This window comes from Pantherophis guttatus, chromosome 1, assembly GCF_059756535.1.
Source record: "Pantherophis guttatus breed Tessera chromosome 1, ASM5975653v1, whole genome shotgun sequence".
NCBI classification, from domain to species: domain Eukaryota; kingdom Metazoa; phylum Chordata; class Lepidosauria; order Squamata; family Colubridae; genus Pantherophis; species Pantherophis guttatus.
Window position 1 is genome coordinate 321,792,825 of NC_142063.1, and position 20,231 is coordinate 321,813,055.

The 20,231-nt window shown below is 38.6% G+C and overlaps 1 protein-coding gene across 2 annotated transcripts; it reads left to right on the plus strand.

The window, feature by feature from the left end:
- Positions 1 to 924: 924 nt before the first annotated feature.
- Positions 925 to 16,971, plus strand: LOC148116964 (uncharacterized). Of its 2 annotated transcripts, none has more exons than XM_087883345.1 (8): positions 925 to 1,062; positions 9,008 to 9,093; positions 10,049 to 10,076; positions 11,453 to 11,494; positions 12,803 to 12,830; positions 13,916 to 13,943; positions 14,038 to 14,116; positions 16,385 to 16,971. In XM_087883345.1, the coding sequence occupies exons 2-8, from the start codon at positions 9,035 to 9,037 to the stop codon at positions 16,877 to 16,879; spliced, it is 759 nt and encodes a 252-aa protein (XP_087739471.1). In that variant the 5' UTR covers positions 925 to 1,062; positions 9,008 to 9,034; the 3' UTR covers positions 16,880 to 16,971. The 2 variants fall into 2 exon arrangements, with proteins under 2 accessions (XP_087739471.1, XP_087739470.1); XM_087883344.1 differs by lacking the exon at positions 925 to 1,062 and adding an exon at positions 3,571 to 4,242.
- The last annotated feature ends 3,260 nt before the right edge of the window (positions 16,972 to 20,231 follow it).

The window sequence follows — 20,231 nt, forward strand, 5'->3', positions numbered from 1 at the left end:
AACAAAGTCCCTGTTTCCTCTTGAATTCCTTTGCGGGTCTCTGTAATTAGGTTGAATCCTGTAAATACTAATGCAGAAAAGGTTCAGTGGTAACAGAAACGAGTTGCCTGTTTGGATCACTCTAATGATCACATTTAATGTGATAAAAGCCTTCCTATTCAGCCGACTGTTTAACAAAAAATGGCTCTTCGAAGGGGAATCTAGGGATACCTGGAGATTTTGCTGATTGACACATCAAGGCCTTCTTGCTGTGGTGGTTATGCTGTCGGTTTTCTATGTTTTAATTTTGTGTTGTTAATTCAAGTCACTTGGATGCTTTGGAAATAGAACAGCATATAAGTGAAAGTGATACATGTGAATGGAAATAAATGGAATTTTCATTCAAGTCCTGGACAAGGGACTGTGGAAAATGAAATACTACTGCAGCAGAATTTGCTAGAGTAATGCTATCCATTCAAAGCCTCCTTTGTGTTATTTGTTCCTATAACAATTATTAGCAGCTCCTCACTCACTATGCTGTGATGAAGAAACCAATATTACAATAATTACATTATTTGTGATTTCTCATTATACATATATATGAAAATAATACTACTTTAATTAATAGTACTGTGAATTATTATAACAAACACGACTCCTTAATGGTCCCATCAACCCTTGAAGGGTCTGTATTGACCACTTTGAAGAACCTTGCTATAGACAACTAAAGCTAAAGCTAAAGCTAAATCTACTTTTAAAAAAAAAACCTTTTTCCCCCAGTTTCCAAGTCACAGAGAGTTTGGCACAATGATATCACTGGGAAGTTTTAGAAGGCTGCAAACAACCTGAGATGACCACTTGTTCATGGACCAGAGGTTGCCCAGCCCTAGTGTGAAAGCTAGTAAGCTTTCCTTTCCTTTTGCTCTCCTTATGATGTTATGTGTGATGTCATTCATAGTTAGAACAGGTTGCCAAGCATTTCTTCAGATACCAGATTGGAGTACTAAATTGTTTGGATAAGAGACGGTTTTGTGAACTGAACTGAAGATATCTCAACAAGCTATAAACCAAAAGCCATCTGTGGTAATAGATTCATTTTCAGTTTTATATTCCTTTTTCTGTTCTCCATGGCACAATATAATAATAACTCTCTCCATAATTAATGCAATTCTGGCAACACGCAGGGAAGAGGAAAGCTGCTCACATCCTTCTCCAATTTGGTAAAACCTTCTCCAACTTGTTGTCCTTCTCTTGTGTTGGAACTTCAGGACTGGATTTGGGAGACATAGGTTAAAAGATCAAAATACAATATTTTGATGGGTTTCTGAGAAGCATGATGATTTGTGGAGGCAAAGTAACAGAAAATAGATATTATAATGTGGAATCTGCAAACATATGCATGTGTGTGCATATTTGGTTAACTGTGAAGGTTCCTGATTTTTATCCTTACTCTAGTAAAGGGATAATTTCTGCAATTTATCTTGAAACTGTTATACTCTTGGTAGTAATCTCAGAAGTAAGGCATAGCTTCATTTCTAATGCCCCACATACATCCATGTTACAACCTTTTGCTAAGAGAGAGTCATAAAAGGGAAAGAGAGAGACCTTCCATTCTACTACTGGTGAAGCAATAAAGAAAGGATGTGAAGGAATGATTACATGAATGAAAAGAGGGACAAAGGATTTAAACTCTTTGTACTGGGGAAGAGGATATAAGATATTTTCAGACTATAATATGAATGTTATATTTGGGCTTCTGAGTAAGAACTGAAAATTTTTCAATACAGTAGTATCACAAATGCATCCATGTGCCAATCCTGGCTTATCTGTACACTCTGACCTTTATCTAGAAGGTCCTGATCTCACTTAGTAAAACTGCAGAGGCTGACTTCATGTATTTGCTTTCTTTAACAAGATGCTCAATTAAGTCATAAAAAAATAATGGTTTCATTAGCACAACATAATAGATTTGATTTTGACTTTAATTATTGTTTGTTTTGCAGAAAGTGGGCTATGCAAAGCCAGCCTGCTTGATTAGTTTAGGATTCAGCATGAAAGGGAAACTTAACGAACATATTTGTTTTAAAATTAAGTACATGATTACTCATTCTTTCAATGGGAAAGATGTTCTTTGATCCTCTTCCAGTTTTAAGTGTCTGACACATAACTATACTCTGATCCAGATTATTGAATGGTGAAAAATTTTAAGTATATTTTTAAAAAGGTCTGGTGGAGCAAATGAAGGATCATTTAGTTCAATATTCTACACATTGACAGAGAGATGATAGCTCTTTTCCACTGAATTTCTTAACAAATGGTATTTATAGTGTGCTGTCTGTGATTCCAGAAGGGAAGCCAGAGTTTCTAGAATCCAACTCTAAAAAAACCCACTGCTCTGAAGAAAATGCAAAATGACTATGTTTTGCAAAACATAGACTTTAAGGAAAGGCTGCCAGTTTAAGCAAAAAGCAACCAAAGGAATAAATTTATATAAGTGGACAAATGAAACAAAATGTTAAACAGTTATATTTATGTAGTTACTTACCAAGTACATCTAAATTATATTAAAATAACCAAAATACAATCCCCAAGGCATGTTCCAACTTTTGAGCACCCCAAATGTTTAGAAATTGAAAGTTGAAAAATTTGACACACCTTAAAAGGGGGAAGTAAATTAGGTAAAGTTTCCTTCAAGTTGACCTCAGCTTTTGAAGACTTCATAGTCTTCGCAAAGGTATAGAAATAGTTTGCAATTGCATTGTTTCAGGATTCCCACTACCCCACTGTCTTCCCAATCTATCATACAGTCCTGGGATTTCCTGATAGACTCCCATCTAAGTTGTTTCCAGGGCTAACCCTGCTTGGTTTTTCAAAATCAGCCAAAATCAAATGTAAACAGATACATATAATCCAAGGAAAAATCTTGGTAGGAATAATTGCTTGAAAAATGACTGCAGATTGCACTTTACATTCCAGGGAATCTGATTTGAACTCCAAAACTTTGCAAGCCAACAAAGAGCAAGGGAGGTAGACCTCTTTCAGCTAGAATTCTAACCATTTTACCTATGTAATAACTCCCCCCCCATAAAGTAGAAATCATCAGTTAAAATTCAGCATAATATTTTGATGGTGATTCACCATCCTAGCAGCAGCATAATATCTTAATCATAATTTTATCTTGATTTATGTTAATAGTAACTTGTGAGAAAATAATCAAATATTTTTCAAGCAGACACTCATTGGCTCCATCCACAAGTTTGCAGCATTTTTAAAGCTACAGCGAGATCAATTTGAAGCCAGCTATTAATATAATTTTCTATGTTAGAGTACTGAAGCTAAAGAAACCAAGAAAATGTATGTGAGGCACTTGAATTCTTTTACTGATTCATCATTTATTTTATTTATTTTACTTTATTATTCATATTTCTATGCTACCCACTCTCCGAGGACTCTGGGCAGCTTACACCAAAGACAGTATACTAAATAGCATATTGCCCCCAACATTCTGGGTCCTCATGGGAGAGAAACCAATGAACTCATATCATCTTCTGATTGATTCTTTCAAAACTTATTTTTCTAAACTTACTTTCAGTGGATTCATTTTGCTGTTGAAGAGAATGAAGCTGGGAACATATAAAGACTGGCAAACGAATGCACCAAAACATTAATATGAAATTTTGAGTATTGGTACACTTGATGGAATTGAAAATCCATTATAAAGCCAGTCTGTTATTAATCCAACTCAAAGATCACCTGAAAAGATACAGGCTTTGAAACCAAAAATGAAACGTCCAATTTAATCTCTCTCTATGTTGAGCAATTTTCAATAACTAAATTGGGAGAGTGGAGAGGTACTTCATGAATGCTCAGAGTAAAAGCTTTGAAACTTTTTGGACTATATTCCAGTTCTCCATTCTCCATCTTTGATTTTAGAATTAATCAAGCAGTTCATTTATATTTAGGATCTATCAAGTGATCCCTCCCTCTCCAGTAATAGAATGATAAGGGTCAGTCATCTCTAAGATGTTGCTATGGAGACTAACTGCCGCCTGGAACCTTCAAAGAAAAATGACTTTGGAGTGAAGATGTCCCTTCCAAATGATCCCTTACAAGAGCTATGAAGACTTTTCCCGTTGTTCTTCAGCAACCCGCCACCGCCGCCCTCTTCGAAACAGCAACTCGCAACCATGTTTTGTCTCTTGCACATTCTTCACTCCAATTTGTTTGCCGCTTTCCCAAGATGAACCCAAATTAAGATTCAAGGTGAGTTGAAAGGGAAGGAAGGAAGGAAGGAAGGAAGGAAGGAAGGAAGGAAGGAAGGAAGGAAGGAAGGAAGGATCATACGCTGTAAAGCAAAGGCCTTGCCTCTAACATTTTTATTTTTACACTCTCTTAAAGGGGTGTTTTGTAACTGGCACCTACCATGACATCCACTTTGAGAATAGTAGCCTTTCTGGGAATGTAATCACAGCATGATATCAAAATTCCAAATATGTGGCCTGTTTCCCCCAAAAAAACCCTATCTGTATTTTTTCCATATTTCAAAGAGTTCCATTTCTTCATATAGTTAACAAATTAAATAAACCCACTGAACATAACAGGACAATTTCCTAAAGATATACTTAGTATTTTAGAAGTAAATGTTTACAGTTGGTTGAATTATTTTCATATAATCTCAAGAGATATAATTTCATATAATTTCATATATAATTTCATATAATTCTCAACATTGACAAATGTATCTTTTCTTTTTATGTACACTGAGAGCATATGCACCAAGACAAATTCCTTGTGTGTCCAATCACACATGGCCAATAAAGAATTCTATTTTATTCTATTCTAAGAGTATATTCCAATAGATTTGGTTCTTGATGAAATCTTGCAAGAATCTAGTCACAAAAACCTGTTGGCATAGCAATAGTTAAATCAATCAGCATTATTGTTATACTTAGTATTATATTAAACTGTGTTTTATAAGGTCATTCTTTTTCCCCCCTTAATCTTCTTAATGAAGTTCCTAACAACTCTATAGGCACATCATTTAAATAGGCTGTGAACCTCCAAACTATCTTTCTAATAAGATTATCTGGAGCAATTCTTCAAATGTGTAATTAGCTCATTCTATTATTATATATGTTACCACTACAAAACTCTTTGAAGAATATAATATAATCAGATTAGAACAAGGCTTTTAATATAATAACCTGGTATGTCAATTGCTGAGATCTAACTGTTGAGAATGCAACTGGCCTTTCACTATATCTTACAGGAAACGTGTATCCATGAAAAACAGGAATAGCTTATTTTCAATTCTGCACAGGAAATTTCATCAATTCTCATTCTGCATAGAATTTCCACAGATGAGATGAGTGACATTTTTTAATTAGTATGGCAAGAGCAGAAGATGTCTGTTGCAGAGGTGGGTTTCAGCAGGTTCTGACCAGTTCTGAAGAACCAGTAGCGGAAATTTTGAGTAGTTCGGAGAACCAGTTAATACCACCTCTGACTGGCCCCACCCCCATCTATTTTCTTCCTCCTGAGTCCCAGCTGATCAGGAGGGAATGGAGATTTTATAATATCCTTCCCCTGGAGTGGGGTGGGAATGGAGATTTTACAGTATCCTTCCCCTGCCACACCTACCAAGCCACGCCCACCAAGCCATACCATGCCCACCAAGCTACACCCACAGAACCGGTAGTAAAAAAATTTGAAACCCACCACTGGTCTGTTGGCATCACTTAAAATTACTCTCCTACCAATAACATTGGCTTGTACTTGGCTTGCGTTTTTACGGTTGAGAATTTAAGCCTTAAAAAGATTTAACATATGCCATGGTTGTTAAGAGGAGATTTAATTCATACTGAAATATTACAATTGAGAATCTAAGCCTTAAAAATATTTGGCTTATGCCATGGTTGTAAGAGGAGATTTAATTCACGAATTAAAGCACTAAGGGTAAGGACACCCACATACGCTTATAAAACAATGCTAGGACTTTTGAGGATTATTCAACCTAAGTGACCAAGATTGTATATTATTTTTCCCATATCAAAGAACCATGGAAATTGCTCTATTTTTGAAAGGTTTGTTTTTGTTTTTGTCTTATGTTCTCAGCGTGAATTTAATCTGCCTCCACTTTTAGGCCCAAGTCCAATTCTGTTAGGTAACTTCACACTGTAAGATCCAGCTACATTATTTCCATGGAGATATAAGATCTTCATCTTGAGAAAGGAAGCTGTCATCCAAACTATGAAATTTTATATTGCTGAATTCTACAAAACTAACCAAATATGACTGAAAATATATCTTGGTCTCTCCATTGGGGAACAGTGAAAAATATTTAAAAGGAGTTACCATTTGCTACGCAGCATGTTGGGAGAAAGCTGAAGCAAGAAAAATTGGTCACCCTAGAAACCAAACGTAAACAAATCTCAGAATCCAGATAATTTACCAACATCTGTCAGTATTAATGTTACAGTCAAGACAAGATATGAGATACATAATAAACTGCAGATTTTTTTGCTATACTGAATCAAGCGAGCAAACAAACTGAGACTCGGGGGGGGGGAAGCTTTCATGTATAATAAATCTCTGCAGTTGAGAACATTCAGCATCATCTTTGTAAAATCTAGCCTTCCTTGACACTGGCACTTTCCAGATGGGTGGAAAACTCAGAATCCTCCATCTAGGATATCCTTTGTTGTTGAGAATTCCAAGAATTGAAATATATACATCTGAAGTAAGTATAATTTGAACAAACTTAATTAGATGGATGGATGAACAGGCAGACAGACAGAAAGTAAGTAGCATTATACAAATTCAGTCTCTCATCTTTACAATTGACATGGCTTTCTCATATGAAAACAAGACCACTGAGGTCCCAATGGTGCTTTTTCAAGAGGCAACTAGACTTTCTGGTTTTTTCTTTGAAGACGTTTCACTTCTCATCCAAGAAGCTTCTTCAGCTTTTTGAGGCCATTGAGGCCATCATGGAGAGAGCCATAAGTAAAACAGCAAAGTCCTGTTCTGAATGTGTAGCTAAAGAAATAAACAAAATCTGATAATATAACATGTAGAAGGCAAAATAAAAAAAATAAGTAATGGGAAACCTGACAGTGAGAACGAAGCACCAATGATGACACTTTTAAAACAAAAGTACAATTTCTTGAGAGCGTCTCTGAATTTGCTGATGAATTGTAATTGTGAATATGATAAAGCAAAACTGTGAAAGATAAGGATGTAAAGATATTCAATGCATTTAATATACATTCCATTAAAATTGGATAATCAAATTCATCTTAGTTTTTAACTGCCTTGTCCCCTTTTGAACTACCTTCTCATACAATTTCCACATTGGTGTCAGTGAAAGGATCGTCACTAAAACATTGGCTTCACACCTCTGTAAATACTACGAAAAGGTCAAACTCCCCCGAGTCAAAGCAAATTCAGAGTGTCTATATGTAGTACCCTTGGCAACAAAATAAACAATTTTCCAGGATTTTTTTTTTAAAAAAACACAAAATCCTTCCCACTTAAATCTTCAGCTCTAGGGTTTCTTGAACCAATTCCATGTAGCTATTTTTCAACGTCTGTGAAGGTCATCTAGGTTCTAACAGCAATGTCATACTCACAACAATACACAGAATGACTGGGGCGGTTCCCATCTGTTTGTGTTCATGAAATATGGGGAAAGGGTGGAGAGGTTTGGCAGAGTTCCTAAGAAGGCTTGCCTGAATTTTCTCCCAGTTTTCTATGTCAGGAAAAAGAGATAGGAAAAGGCTGAGATTGGGCTACTGTACTGAAGTTCAGTAAATGCACTTAGCCCACCATCAAAAGAAGGCTAATGGGATACATGTTGTTTCTGGACAATACCTTTCGCATCCCCTCCAGGACATAAACACCCAATGATTCCTTGTCTCCAGCTGATGGGTTCCTAGGGTGAGGGAGTGGAAACGACTTGCACTAATGCCTGAAATACAGCCAATAGAGCATCAATCTAAATGACTAATTCTTTTGCCTGTAACTAAACATAATCCAAGAAATTTGAGTTTACAAATTGCATGAATTGGTTCTTTATTTAAAATTTTGCTGGAATATCAAAGTAGGACAAAGTTCAATAGTTATAGGCTTGTTGTTATATGTAAGTAGAATTTGTGAGGTTTTGTTGTGACCCACCAGCAGCCAGCAGAGCTGGCAGCAGATTCAAATAGTGAGGAGGTTGGGGAGGAATGTGGGCCAGTCCTGGAGTCTGGGGAAGGCTCGGATGAGGGCTCTGAGTCGGAGGCAGAGAGGGGGGCAAGGCCATCTGGTAGTTCTTTGCTGCCTCCGGAGTCTCGGGAGTCTGACATCAACGAGGCAGAAGAACAGCAGGAGCCTGTTCCCAGTGTGTGCATGCGCAGAGCTGCCAGAAGACAGGAACAATTAAGAAAACAAGGTTGACTTGGGAGTAAGGCTTGGAGATGATTGGCCCCTCTCATAAAACATAAAAGAGAAGCGAACGGGACGTGAGCTTTTGCAGGAAGCAATTAGTTCATCTGGTCAGAAAAAGCTTTGGAAAAGCTCTGTTTGACTCTGTCTTGCCCTGCGTGTGGCAATTAGTTCTCTGGCAGCATTCCAAGGGAAATAAGATGGGTGTTTGTAAACACTCCCTTGAAAGACTGTTTGAGAAGCCTTTCGGACTGGGAATGACAATAATTCACAGCCGTATGAATTAAAGAGGTTTGCTGGGACTAAGATTGTGCTGTATGCTTTCTAAGGAAGCCTATGTCAGAACAGGTTTACACTTGGATCAAAGCACAGAGGTTCAGCAGGGGAACATATTTCAAACTCTTCTTTCTAAAATAGCTTGGTTGATGGATACCATTTAACAAAACAATGACCTTTTAGGGTTACTGACATTGTTTCCTACATTCTTGCTCTATTACATTGTTTCAGCAGACCATAAATGCAACCCATTATTTAAAAAAAAAAATCTTGAGGAAGTTAATCATGTAATCTTACATGGTTGATAATTATTTTTTCTCAATAGAGGATTGACAGGAGGTCAAAGCCAGAGATGGACTATGCAAGCAAAGATCAAGAGAGCTGCTGTAGTAGTGATAAGAGCTCAGAGAGGTAAGGATGTGGTGCAAAGAATCACTCTGATACTATGCAAGTCTGGTTGTAGTGTTGACCTTTGTGATATTATTCACTGTTTAAATGTGTTGTGTAAATCCATCTGGTTTTGTTATTTTATGATTCAGTGTATTGGACAACTCAGTAAATGGGGAATTGAGCAACCAGATTATGTATGATATGAGAACATAACCACTGAATCTGGGATATCTTCCATAGGTTAATTTGGAGCTCCACTCTTTTGTATGATATCATGTCTATGCAGGGGTATCCAAAGGATATGGTTAAAGTTCAACTTTTTTTCCCAAAAGGAATACCAATTTAATTATGGATGGGTGGGAAAAGCAGGAAATCAATTTCATACTAATTTGACTTGAGGCCAATCTGTACCAGCAAGCCTACCCTGCTGGACAGCTGTTGTGGGAAGGGCTGCTATGTATGCTGCTTTGAACTTCCAAAGGCAAGATGGAATATAAATATAACAAGTGAACAAGTCAATATCATAATTTTCAATGTAGCAAGGATAGAGGATTTTCCAGGATGAACCTTAACTTTGAAAATGTTGCAGGGGAACAGAACACTACTAGACCTTTGCAAATTAAGGTATTATGTTCTAGGGCAAATGAATCAATGAAAACGTGAGAAACAAAGTGAAACCAAAGCCAGTACTATAGCAAAAATGAGACACTGAAAGAAACTAGACTTATTTGACCGTCCCCAGCCATTGCCATATATTGCTTTTTAACAGGTTTATTGGATCACCTTTTTTAATCTGCTGTTGTAGAGTATACATTTTGCGGAAGGGCAGTGTGAATGTGTATTAGCAGCAAAACTTTTTTTAAAAAAATCTCTACATTCAAATCTTAGCAGAAGGGGAGAAGCTAAAAGGTGGGAGAAGCTTTATCCTAATGATTGATGCCCTGTTTTAATGACTTGAATGTTTTATCCCCCTCAGAGAAAAAGCAATGAAAATGGAGTGTTTGGTAAGTGCAGACTTCATATTTTATATTTTTTTTTCAAGCATTTTAGGGCACAGTTCTCTGGGTTGCATCTGGTTGCCTTCTGTTAAATAAAACCATAGTTTCAGCTAAGTCCAGCCAAGTGTATACAGTATCCAGCATGGTTGTTCTTGGACAACATGCAGTTCACTGACATCTTATTTGTAGTCTCCAGAGTCCTATTCCCCATTGGCATTTTTAAAAAAACTTCTGGAAGGGTATTAAAAAGCAAATCAGAGGTCAGCATTTTAGAAGCTTGAGGCACTTATTTGACCTCTTAAAATGGATCCCGACCATCAGGGATGGGTTCTAACTGGCTTTACTACCGGTTCTCTTTTTGCGCAAGCACATTGTGAATCTGCCCAGCTGAGGTGCGGCAATCCGCTCTGCTGCACCTCTCAGATGGGCAAAAAAAGAAGAAATATAAGGTTAGAATAATGCGGGGGCGGGCGGGAGGGCCCAGCTCCCGAAGAAAGAGAACCGGTTCGGTGATGTAATAGCGTCACCGCTACCGGCTCGGCCGAACCTGGCCGAACCGGGAGCAACCCACCACTGCCGACCATGCAATACAGTGAGCTTGTTACTTGACAAGTCATGCAAAGCCTGAAGTGGCTTTAAAGCCAATGAAAGTTCTGGATTCTTGGTTTACATTCACGGTAGCTCCTGAAGTTAGATTGAGGCATCCCATGAAGTAAGGGCTTAGTTCTCTGGGAAAGATAGAACAGGATGATTTGACTGTTGATCTGTGTTCCTATAAATAGGAAGGGGAGATAAAATGGTTGGGTCAACCCGGCCCTGGATTAACCGTCAAGAAAAGGATACCAAGGAAAGGGAGGGCACCACATTTCCCCCTCACCCTTATTGCCTCTTTCTCTGCTAGACTCAACTTTAAATTTTTGTGTTTGAATTTTTCCCTTATAACAATTGTATTAAAATGCATTAAAAGTGTTTAAAATTTGCATTTTTCTATCTACCTAAATATAGGTAAATAATTTGCTGATATTGCTTACTGCTGTTTGGTATTCAATAAATCATTAAAAAGTTAAATTTAGTATAGTAGTGAATTTTTAATCTTTTAATTCTCCTTCAGCATTTATTGAGTTTTAGTGTCCCACCATTGTGGTACTGTGTTTTGGGTACTAATCCAGCCCAGGTTAAAAACAGACTAAGTTGTGTGGGTGAGTAAATCATCAAAAGCAGGGGTCATTTGCAGCTATGGTTGCACCTCTGGCAATCAGCTCTTTCTCCACAGTTCAGCTGGTAGAGTTCTCACAGCTTTAAGAGAAGATGACCAAGGGAGGGGGGGGAAGGGAAAAGCCTCCAGAAATGGCTCACTCTGTGTTTTCTCTGTTATCTTTCAGTTGAAGAAGGTGCTGGTAGAAAACCAACAGTTGAAAAATGCTGTAAGTGTTGCTCTTCTGTAAACTAATGTAAGATGTAGTGCTTAAGTTCTCTTATTGAAACTAAACCTAGAAACTAAACCTATAACTGAACTGAAACAAACGTACAATTTTATCCCCATCTTCTATGGCTTCCATCCTCCTCATTTTGTTGCTTTATTCTATCTATAATAAAACGAGCAGAGACTGTGGTAGGAGAATGTAACAATATATAATTTGCACACATCGTAAAAAAACACAGTGATGTGGTTAAAACAATGCAATACATTTAACTCATAATCTTTATCATTTCTATTTCTTTGTGTTTCAGTTTTGTTTTTTTGTACACACACACACACACTCCATTCATTCATTCATGAATTCTTTGGATTAGGTAGGAATGATCAGGTCTTTGTTTCTAACCCAAGGAATAAATGAACTTCTTCCTTCCTCAGTAAGGGCTCCTCCTTAAACTCTTGTTTCTTATACTAAAATTGGTTGGAAATGAAACTAACTTCCTTTCTGGAAAGAAGCTAAATTCCTTTGTGTATCTCAAACTTTTCTTCTACTCTGATCATGGTGATGGCTTGGCTTTCTGTTCAAACTATATTTACCATAACCGCTCCTTCTTTACATTTGCCACCTAGGCTATGAAAATAAGAAGCAGTTGCTTTCATTTCTGTGGGTGGGTCTTTGAGGACATGTGTTATACCCTTCAAATTGATACCTCAGACTTTCCTATCTGACATAACTACCAGTGGGCAAAAAAAAAAGAAAGGGAGGAAAGGGAGGGAGATTTATCATTATTCCTTTGACTTGGGTCAGAAGAGAAAGCTAGCAGAATTTTTGACAATAGAGGAGGGGGAGGGGGAGGGGGGAGGGGGGAGGAGGAAGAACACCCCTCCCCCACTCTCCTAGGATCTTAGCTCAGAGGATTTTTTAAAGATAATGAGGAGAAATCCTTGGTACATCAGTTCGAATCCCTACAGAAAAAGCAGGGTATGATTGTAATATTACATACATGCATACACGCATAAATACATACATACATACATATATACATACTGTACCTAAAATATATATATTTGAGAGACAATAAGGAAGTAGGATTATGCAAGCTATTGGATTGTTGTTGTTGTTGTTGTTGTTGTTGTTGTTATTATTATTATTATTATTATTATTATTATTATTGTCAGTTTGGCAAGTCAAGATTCAAAGTGAGTGGAGTGGCTGGGTAGGTTGTATATTACTAGTTGGTCTATTGTCAGAGTTGGCAATGTCCAGTGTAACAGGAAAAGCCATCTGGATGAAACTTTTGTGTCTCTTTTATAGGTTGTCTTCCTGAAGCAGCAAAATAAGGGTAAAGCTTTCCTCTATTTTGATTCCATAAAAAAGACACCTTCAGGCCAGGGGTGGGTTCTACTTACTTTTACTACCGGTTCACATGCACAGATCGCTGATGATGACATCTGGGGCGATGGGTGGGGCCTCCCGCCAGTTTTACTACCGGTTCTTGCAAACCGGTCTGAACCGGGGGCAACCCACCACTGCTTCAGGCATAACTTGGTGTTTTCAAGTGTTCATAAAACAGTCAACCTCATAATCAGCTAAATGTTTTACAACCAGTTTTATTGTATTTCACGTATATGACCACTGACTATTGAACAACTCAGAAATTAGTTCCAAGCATTAGTGGGCCAAGTATTTAGGCTTATCTTCTTGGAAATTGGGCAAACCAGGTTGACCCTTCATTATGTTATTATTTAGTAATTGTTCACTTGTTGTGATCTTCAGTGTTGCAACTATTGCCAACAATATGCTTGTGAAACTCCCCACACCCCCACTTTGGCCTCCTACACTCTATTTTTTTTATTATTATTTTAAAGTATCATTTATCTTGCAGAGAAAAATATTAGAAAAGAATCTGGCATGCAGCAAAACACCACCCTCTCCACAATCAATTTTATTTCCACAATTTCAGATGAAAACTAAGAACCATTACTTTTTAGAAAATAAAAAATAATAGGTTGATGCAATCCAGTGCTGCTGTAAAGAAACAGATGCCTTCACCAAAAATAAAAGAGAGGTACAACAGGATTGATAGTGAATATCACAGAGATGCCCAATAGGGTGGCAAGGTGCAGTCTTGCAGCCTGTTTCAGATAAACCGGTGTTTTGTGTTTGGCTTTACCCATTAGGACAGCCAATTTATGAAAAGATACTTCTTATAAATGTAATACTAAATATCACATTTGTGATATTTGATACTAAATGATACTGATTTAGATACTAAATCATAAATGCAATGGGGAGCCACCACTGCACCCAAAAAACAGTGGAAAAAGCTGGTTTAGGGAAATCAGATACCTTCTTTTTAACTTCCTTTGATGAAAATTCAAAAGCAATGCTATGAGTTTTGACTGATGGAGCCTTTTTCCTTTCCAGAAAAAGACAATGTGGATGACTGCAAGAGGTCAGTGTCAGTAGCAAATCTACAACCGAAGAGGTGAATCTCTGAGAAACAGCAGTCACCAAGTGTTCTTTTTCCCTTCTCTCTTTTTTTTAAGGTCCAAGGATAAACTTGTCTCTGAAATTGGGACTCTGTTGACTGAAATTTCATTTCTCAAAGAAGCGCGAGAACAACTGGTGAGCTTTTTGAATCAAGATGCCTATATGTCTTGAATTTATTCGTCTTGTTCATTTATGCCTCATGTTTGTAGAATATCTTGGGAGAATCCATGGACGACGCACTTATACTCACTAACCCCGTCTGAATTGTTCTTGAAAGGATCTGATTTCAAGACAGATGCTCTAAACTAGAGGTGGGCAACAATGGCCTCTTTGTGACTTGTGGACTTTCAACTCCCAGAATTCCCTGAGCCAGCATGGCTAGCTCAGGAATTCTGGCAGTTGAATTCCACAAATCATAAAAGGGCCATAGTCCCTCACCCTTGCTCTAAACCAGGGGTGTCAAAATGGTGGCCCATGGATCAGATGCATCACATGCAGACCACGCCCACCCCAACTCCATGAAGGAAAACATTGCGATACATCACATGTCGGCAACGTGACACCATGAGTTTGACACACGTCCTCTAAACCATTAATTGCATCCAGTTTTCTGCTTCAATAAGTGATGTGGCTCACATAAATCAAGCTTTCTTTGTTTCCCACTTAACACAACTGCTCCAAACTCTCTTTGTTTTAGAGCACATTGTACAAACTCCCCAAAATGGAGCATAAACATTGAGAAGAAATGAAAAGAAATAATAGTTTTGTAGTCTGGCACACACATCAGCCTCCTTCTCTCCCCTTTTGCAAATGCAGGAATCTGTGTCTGTTTGCTTGGATTTTTCACCTCTGCTTCAGGAGCCACACACAAACATATCTCTCTTGTCCTTTTCTTTTTGAGAGTGATAGGTGATTCCTTCAAATATCCCAGCCTCAATCTCAGTGGATTTGGTTTACTCTGGAGGAACAATGAGAGCTGTGCTGGGGAATATACTCTCAAAGGGGGAGGGCTTGTATGCTCAGCAGAAGGAAGGATTTAGTAAGATTGAAAGACTCAGAGTGACATTTATTTATTTATTGTTTATTTAATGGTTCGATTTATATGCCACCCTTCTCTGGAGACTCAGGGCGGCTTACAATGCGTTAAGCAATAGCCTTCATACTTTTGTATATACCTGCTTAGTAGAGCTTTCGGCCCCCCTTAAGTGGTGTTCTTTTTATACAAAGTCAGCTTATTGCCCCCACAATCCGGGTCCTCATTTTACCTACCTCGGAAAAATGGAAGGCTGAGTCAACCTTGAGCCTGGTGAGATTTGAACTCGTAGTAATTGCAGGCAGTAATTGCAGGCAGCAGGCAGCTAAGTGCTACTTAACAGCACTTTAGTCCGCTGCTCCACCAAGGCTCCTTATATACAAACACATGGAGATGCACACACTCTAGCCCAGGGAGAAAAGAAATTACAGAAATCCCACTTTCCTCCAGCCCATCTTTCTTATTTTTAATTCTCATATGACATTTATTACTCTTCTTTGAATTCCAGGATCCATTTTTCACCTACTATATTCCATATTGCTTGGTGGTATTTGCAGTTACTGATCTTGGTGCTCAATTTAATCACTGTTAATCTTATCCTCATTAACATCAAAGGAATGATATGAATCAAAGTATAACAGACCAAAACTATCAGTGCCTTCAGGTATACCACTTTGTATCAGGTTTGGGGAGGTGTAAAATGGACAATGCGGCTTTTAACCAGAAAGTTCATAATTTAAAAAGAATCCACTCCCCAAATTCCTCTCCTCTCCAAAGCAATTATTGGCTTACCCTCTAATCTAACAGTAACCTTGTTTTTGGAGGATTTGTTTTAATCCCCCATAAATTTCAGTCATCAATTCAAATGTTTAACCCAAACCTAGGTGAAATACTGGGTAATCAAATGGTGAATGTCAAGTGGATTCAGCATGGTTATGATGACATAAATGTCTGCCATAAAGCTAAGTGTTTTTTGCCTGTGTTGAAAGGGTCCAGCATAAGCGCCCCATATTAGCAGTGTTGGCATAGTGGTTAGAATGCACTCCTGCCCACTGCCAGGAGTTTGATCCTGACCAGCTCAAGGTTGACTCAGTCTTTCATCCTCCCAAGGTGGATAAAATGAGGAGCCAGATTGTTGGGGGCAATATGATGACTCTGTAAACTGCTTAGAGAGTGTAGTAAAACACTATGATGTGGTATTTAAGTCTAAGTGCTATTGCTATTTGCTTAATAAATTTGTTTTAGATTTGAAAGGGAAGAAAGCACCACCTTAGTTGTGATAGGAGCTGTTTCTGCATGAATAAGAGGGATGGAGAATTGGTGAACAAAGTATTTTCTCCTGAGTTGTTTGCTCTTGTGTTTCTTCTCAGAGGTGTAAGGACCCTGAATCCAGGAAAGAAACTACTAGGGCTCTTACTGAAACCATCCAGGCCAAGCTGGAAGTAGCCCATGCTAAAATAGAGGCTGCAGAAGCTAAGAAAGAAACCTTAGAAGCTCAGAAGATAGCTCAAGAAGCTAAAGAATCAGCAGAAGTAGCTCAGTCTCGGGAGGACAACCTATTGTCCTATGTTTCCAAAGTTGCTAGTTTGGCCTACCAGCAAGCTGCAGAGGCAGAATATGATTGTGCCCAAGCTCGGAAAGCCATGGCAGTAGCAGAGGCCATCCAAGTGGCTGCTTTCACTGATAGCAAAATTCGCCGGAACAACAAGGAGAAGTACCATCGAAGCCATCGGAGTCATGGGGAATGCCGATGTCATCATCACCACCACCACCACCATCATGGCCAACATGAGCGCCATAGTGATTATGAGACCCAAAGTGATCTCATCCACTCTGAACCAGAGACTCTGAGTAGCACCCGATAAAGCAGGAAAAGAAGGAAGCAGGGCTGGGTGGGGTGGCTTGATAGTTAATGTCATTTGAGGAAGCGTGCAGAATTAAAAAAATTTTGTTTGAACCATGGACAACTGATTCATTTCATAGGTATGTTTAGCCTAATGAAGACAAGCTTGAAGGGAGACACGAGAGCAGTCTTCCAATAGTTGAAGGACTGTCACAGGACAGAAGGTGTTGATTTATTATCCAAAGCACCTGAGGACAGAAAAAGAAGCAATGGGTGGAGCTTGTCAGAGGGAGAGCAATCTGGAAATAAGGAGGAATTTCCTGACATTGAGAACAATTAATCAGTGGAATAGCTTGCCTCTCAGAGTTTGTGGGTGCTCCATTGCTGCAGGTTTTCAAGAAAAAATTAACAACCATTTGTCTAGAATACTATAAGGACTCGTGCCTGGCCAGGGGATTGGACTAGAATACCTCCAAGGTCCCTTCCAGCCATGTGATTTTATGATTTTAGCCTATAGCTGTGATGGCAAACCTATGGCACGCGTGCCACAGGTGGCATACGTAGCCGTATCAGTGGGCACGCCAGCTCAGCTCTAGTGCACATGCATGCACCGGCCAGCTGATTTTCAGGCCTTCTGGGCCCACCAGAAGTAGGGAAACAGGCTGTTTCCTGCCTCCGGAGGGCCTGGGGTGGGCGGGGAAAGCCCATTTTTCTTTCTTACCTGGCTCCAGATCCTCTCTGTGTATCTGCGGAGGGCGAAAACAGCCTTTCCCACTCCCTCGGAGGCCCTCCAGAGGCCTGAAAAGGCCCATTTCCCAACTTCCGATGGGACAGGAAGTGACGTTTTTTGCTGTCCCCAGCCTCCAGAGACTCCTAAAAAGGCTCTGGAGGTTGGGGACAGCAAAAAACATCACTCCTGTCCCACCGGAAGTTGGGAAATGGGCCCTTTCAGGCCTCCAAGGGAATGGGAAAGGCTGTTTTCGCCCTTCCCAGATGCATAGAGAAGATCTGGAGCCAGGTAAGAAAGAAAAATGGGCCTACTGGGCCATCACGTGCCAGGAGCGGGGGGGAGGGGGTTGCGTGCTCAGGGCAGGCGCATAGAATTATGGGTGTGGGCATGCACGTGTGTGAACATCTCCCACTCACCCCTTTCCCGGCACGCAATAGCAAAAAGGTTGCAGTAGTGCTTCTATTTTTTAGATTTTATAATGAATTTATAGAGATCAAGAAGTTATGCTCCCTCCCCATGTCTGTATGTAATGGTTTTATAAATATATATGTCTATATTATTTATTTAAATGTATTGGCCACCCAACTGGGATGGATTTCAGTAGCCTACACGGAATGACTCAATTCGTCACCAGCTCACGTTCAAGTTTTTTTTTAAAAAATGTAAATAATTTTTAAAATAATTCAGGATTGAAAGACACTTTTAAGAAAGCTGTTCCAAACTGCTACAGTCTAAAACAAACACTGAGAGACGGTAAAAATCTACAATTCTGTGGTTGTAACACAACACTTCTTTTAAAAAATGCAAAACTCACCCTATGAATCTTTCCAAACTTTTAGCCTCCCTGGGGGACAAAGGTTGCAAAAATGTTTATAAAACCCAAGGCCCTGTTTTGCTCTGCATTTCATAAAAGCATCAGTTGTTTATCTTAACAAAAGGCTACATCTTCCAGCCAAACAGCGCTTAGTCCCCTTCTCTAATCAAGACCAGTTATCTTAAAAAACAAGCTCAATTCTTAGTTTGTGCTTCAGGGGATGGGTTGATGATGTAGTTTGTTTGTGCCAACACCTGCAACAATTGCTTCGGTTAAGCCTCCTGCCTCCAGATCCGAAGGAGCAGAGAATGAACAATTATATCTTGAAACCTTTTTAATTGAGTGAATGTCCAGCAGGTGGGAATGTTCAGGAGGAAAATATTTTGAAAGTGGAACTAGGCCTTACAAGTTCAAATGCTAGCAAACAACTACCAAGAAATGGAGGAGAAGGAACTGCACCAGAGCAATGGTGTCTCTCCTCCTCCTCCTCCTCTTCCTATGCAAACTCAATTTAAATGAGTTAAATGATTTTAATTTGGTTTTAATGGAGTTTTAAAATTGGTTTTAAAATGAGAGTTTTAAATTTGGCCTATGATTTAATTATTTTAATCTGTTTTTAAATTCTATTTTGCACATTTTTATTATGGCTGTTCACTGCCCTGAGTCCTTCGGGAGAAGGGCGGTATATAAATTAAATAAAATAAATAAATAAATTTACTTTCCTTGCACTGGACATCTTGGTGGTTCTATAGAAAGGTTAGGGAAAAACTATAGATAGAAGCATATTATATGGTATCTTCTCTGCATATCACTCCGCTTTAAAGTGTTTACTTAACCTATTGCAAGAAAGAATCAACTTGAGAAAATCAGAAATAATTTGGAGGAAGATCGGAGCTGATGGTCAAATGGAGCACAACTGATGGTTAAGGAAAACCCAAAACTTCCAGGTTATGGAACTCACCACTGGGAAAAATCTTGAAACCCAGAGCAGATAGCTGACAAAAACAGAGTTTTTTTAAAGAGTCCAGTATTGGAAAGTTTGAAGCAAATTATGACTAGAAAGAACAGAAGCAAACTTTTAAACATTTGAATCATCCTGGAAACATTAGGGGACCTTTGAGGTAAAGCATATCTATTGTCCATTATTTGCTGTAAGGGATTGCTGGAGTTAAAGTGAAAAGCCATGGAGAACTTCTATTATTTCTAGAAGTGCAACAGACAAGTATCTCCAGAATTGTATTTTTAAAACAATGTTCTTCCGTTTGAAAAGAAATATTTTACTCATTGACTTAAACAGTTTGTTTAATATACTTCTTCCATTCATAATTTTGTATCAAATAGTGATACTAGCCTGAGGCCTAAGTTACCATGCTGCTGAGTTTCTATACAAGAGTGTTTTTTAACCTTCATGGCTTGAAGACTGACTTGAACTCCCAAAATTCTCCGCCAGCTAGTCTCCACATCACATCTACACATCTCCAAGCCACCAAGCTGTAGAGTGCACTGTTGGCAGCAGATACAGTTTTCATAGTATTACTAGATCTTAAACAATACAACAGAGAGTTTAAAACGTCTAAGCGTCAACATTTTAAGAAAGGAACAGTAGAATAACTCTCTTAGCTACACATGTCTAAGGTTGACTTTTGCAAATATTTTGCAAGGGTTGAACAGGCTTTTCTGTTCCAAAGTTTCAAATTGTCTATTACCACTTTCTGCTTTATAACCTATTCTGAAAGATTTGGGAGGAAGGGTTGCATGAAAATGTGTCTGAGGAATCAGTGATAAATCGACTCTGAGATTAGTTGAATGCATGTTATTTTTTGTAAAGAA

Bases quoted from the DNA above. Each gene is read 5' to 3' on its own strand.
- LOC148116964 (XM_087883344.1), top strand. From the start codon at position 4,078: ATGATCCCTTACAAGAGCTATGAAGACTTTTCCCGTTGTTCTTCAGCA. The intron at 9,094-10,048 runs GTAAGGATGTGG...TATCCCCCTCAG, and splicing joins AGTGATAAGAGCTCAGAGAG to AGAAAAAGCAATGAAAATGG. The intron at 11,495-12,802 runs GTAAGTGTTGCT...TCTCTTTTATAG, and splicing joins ACCAACAGTTGAAAAATGCT to GTTGTCTTCCTGAAGCAGCA.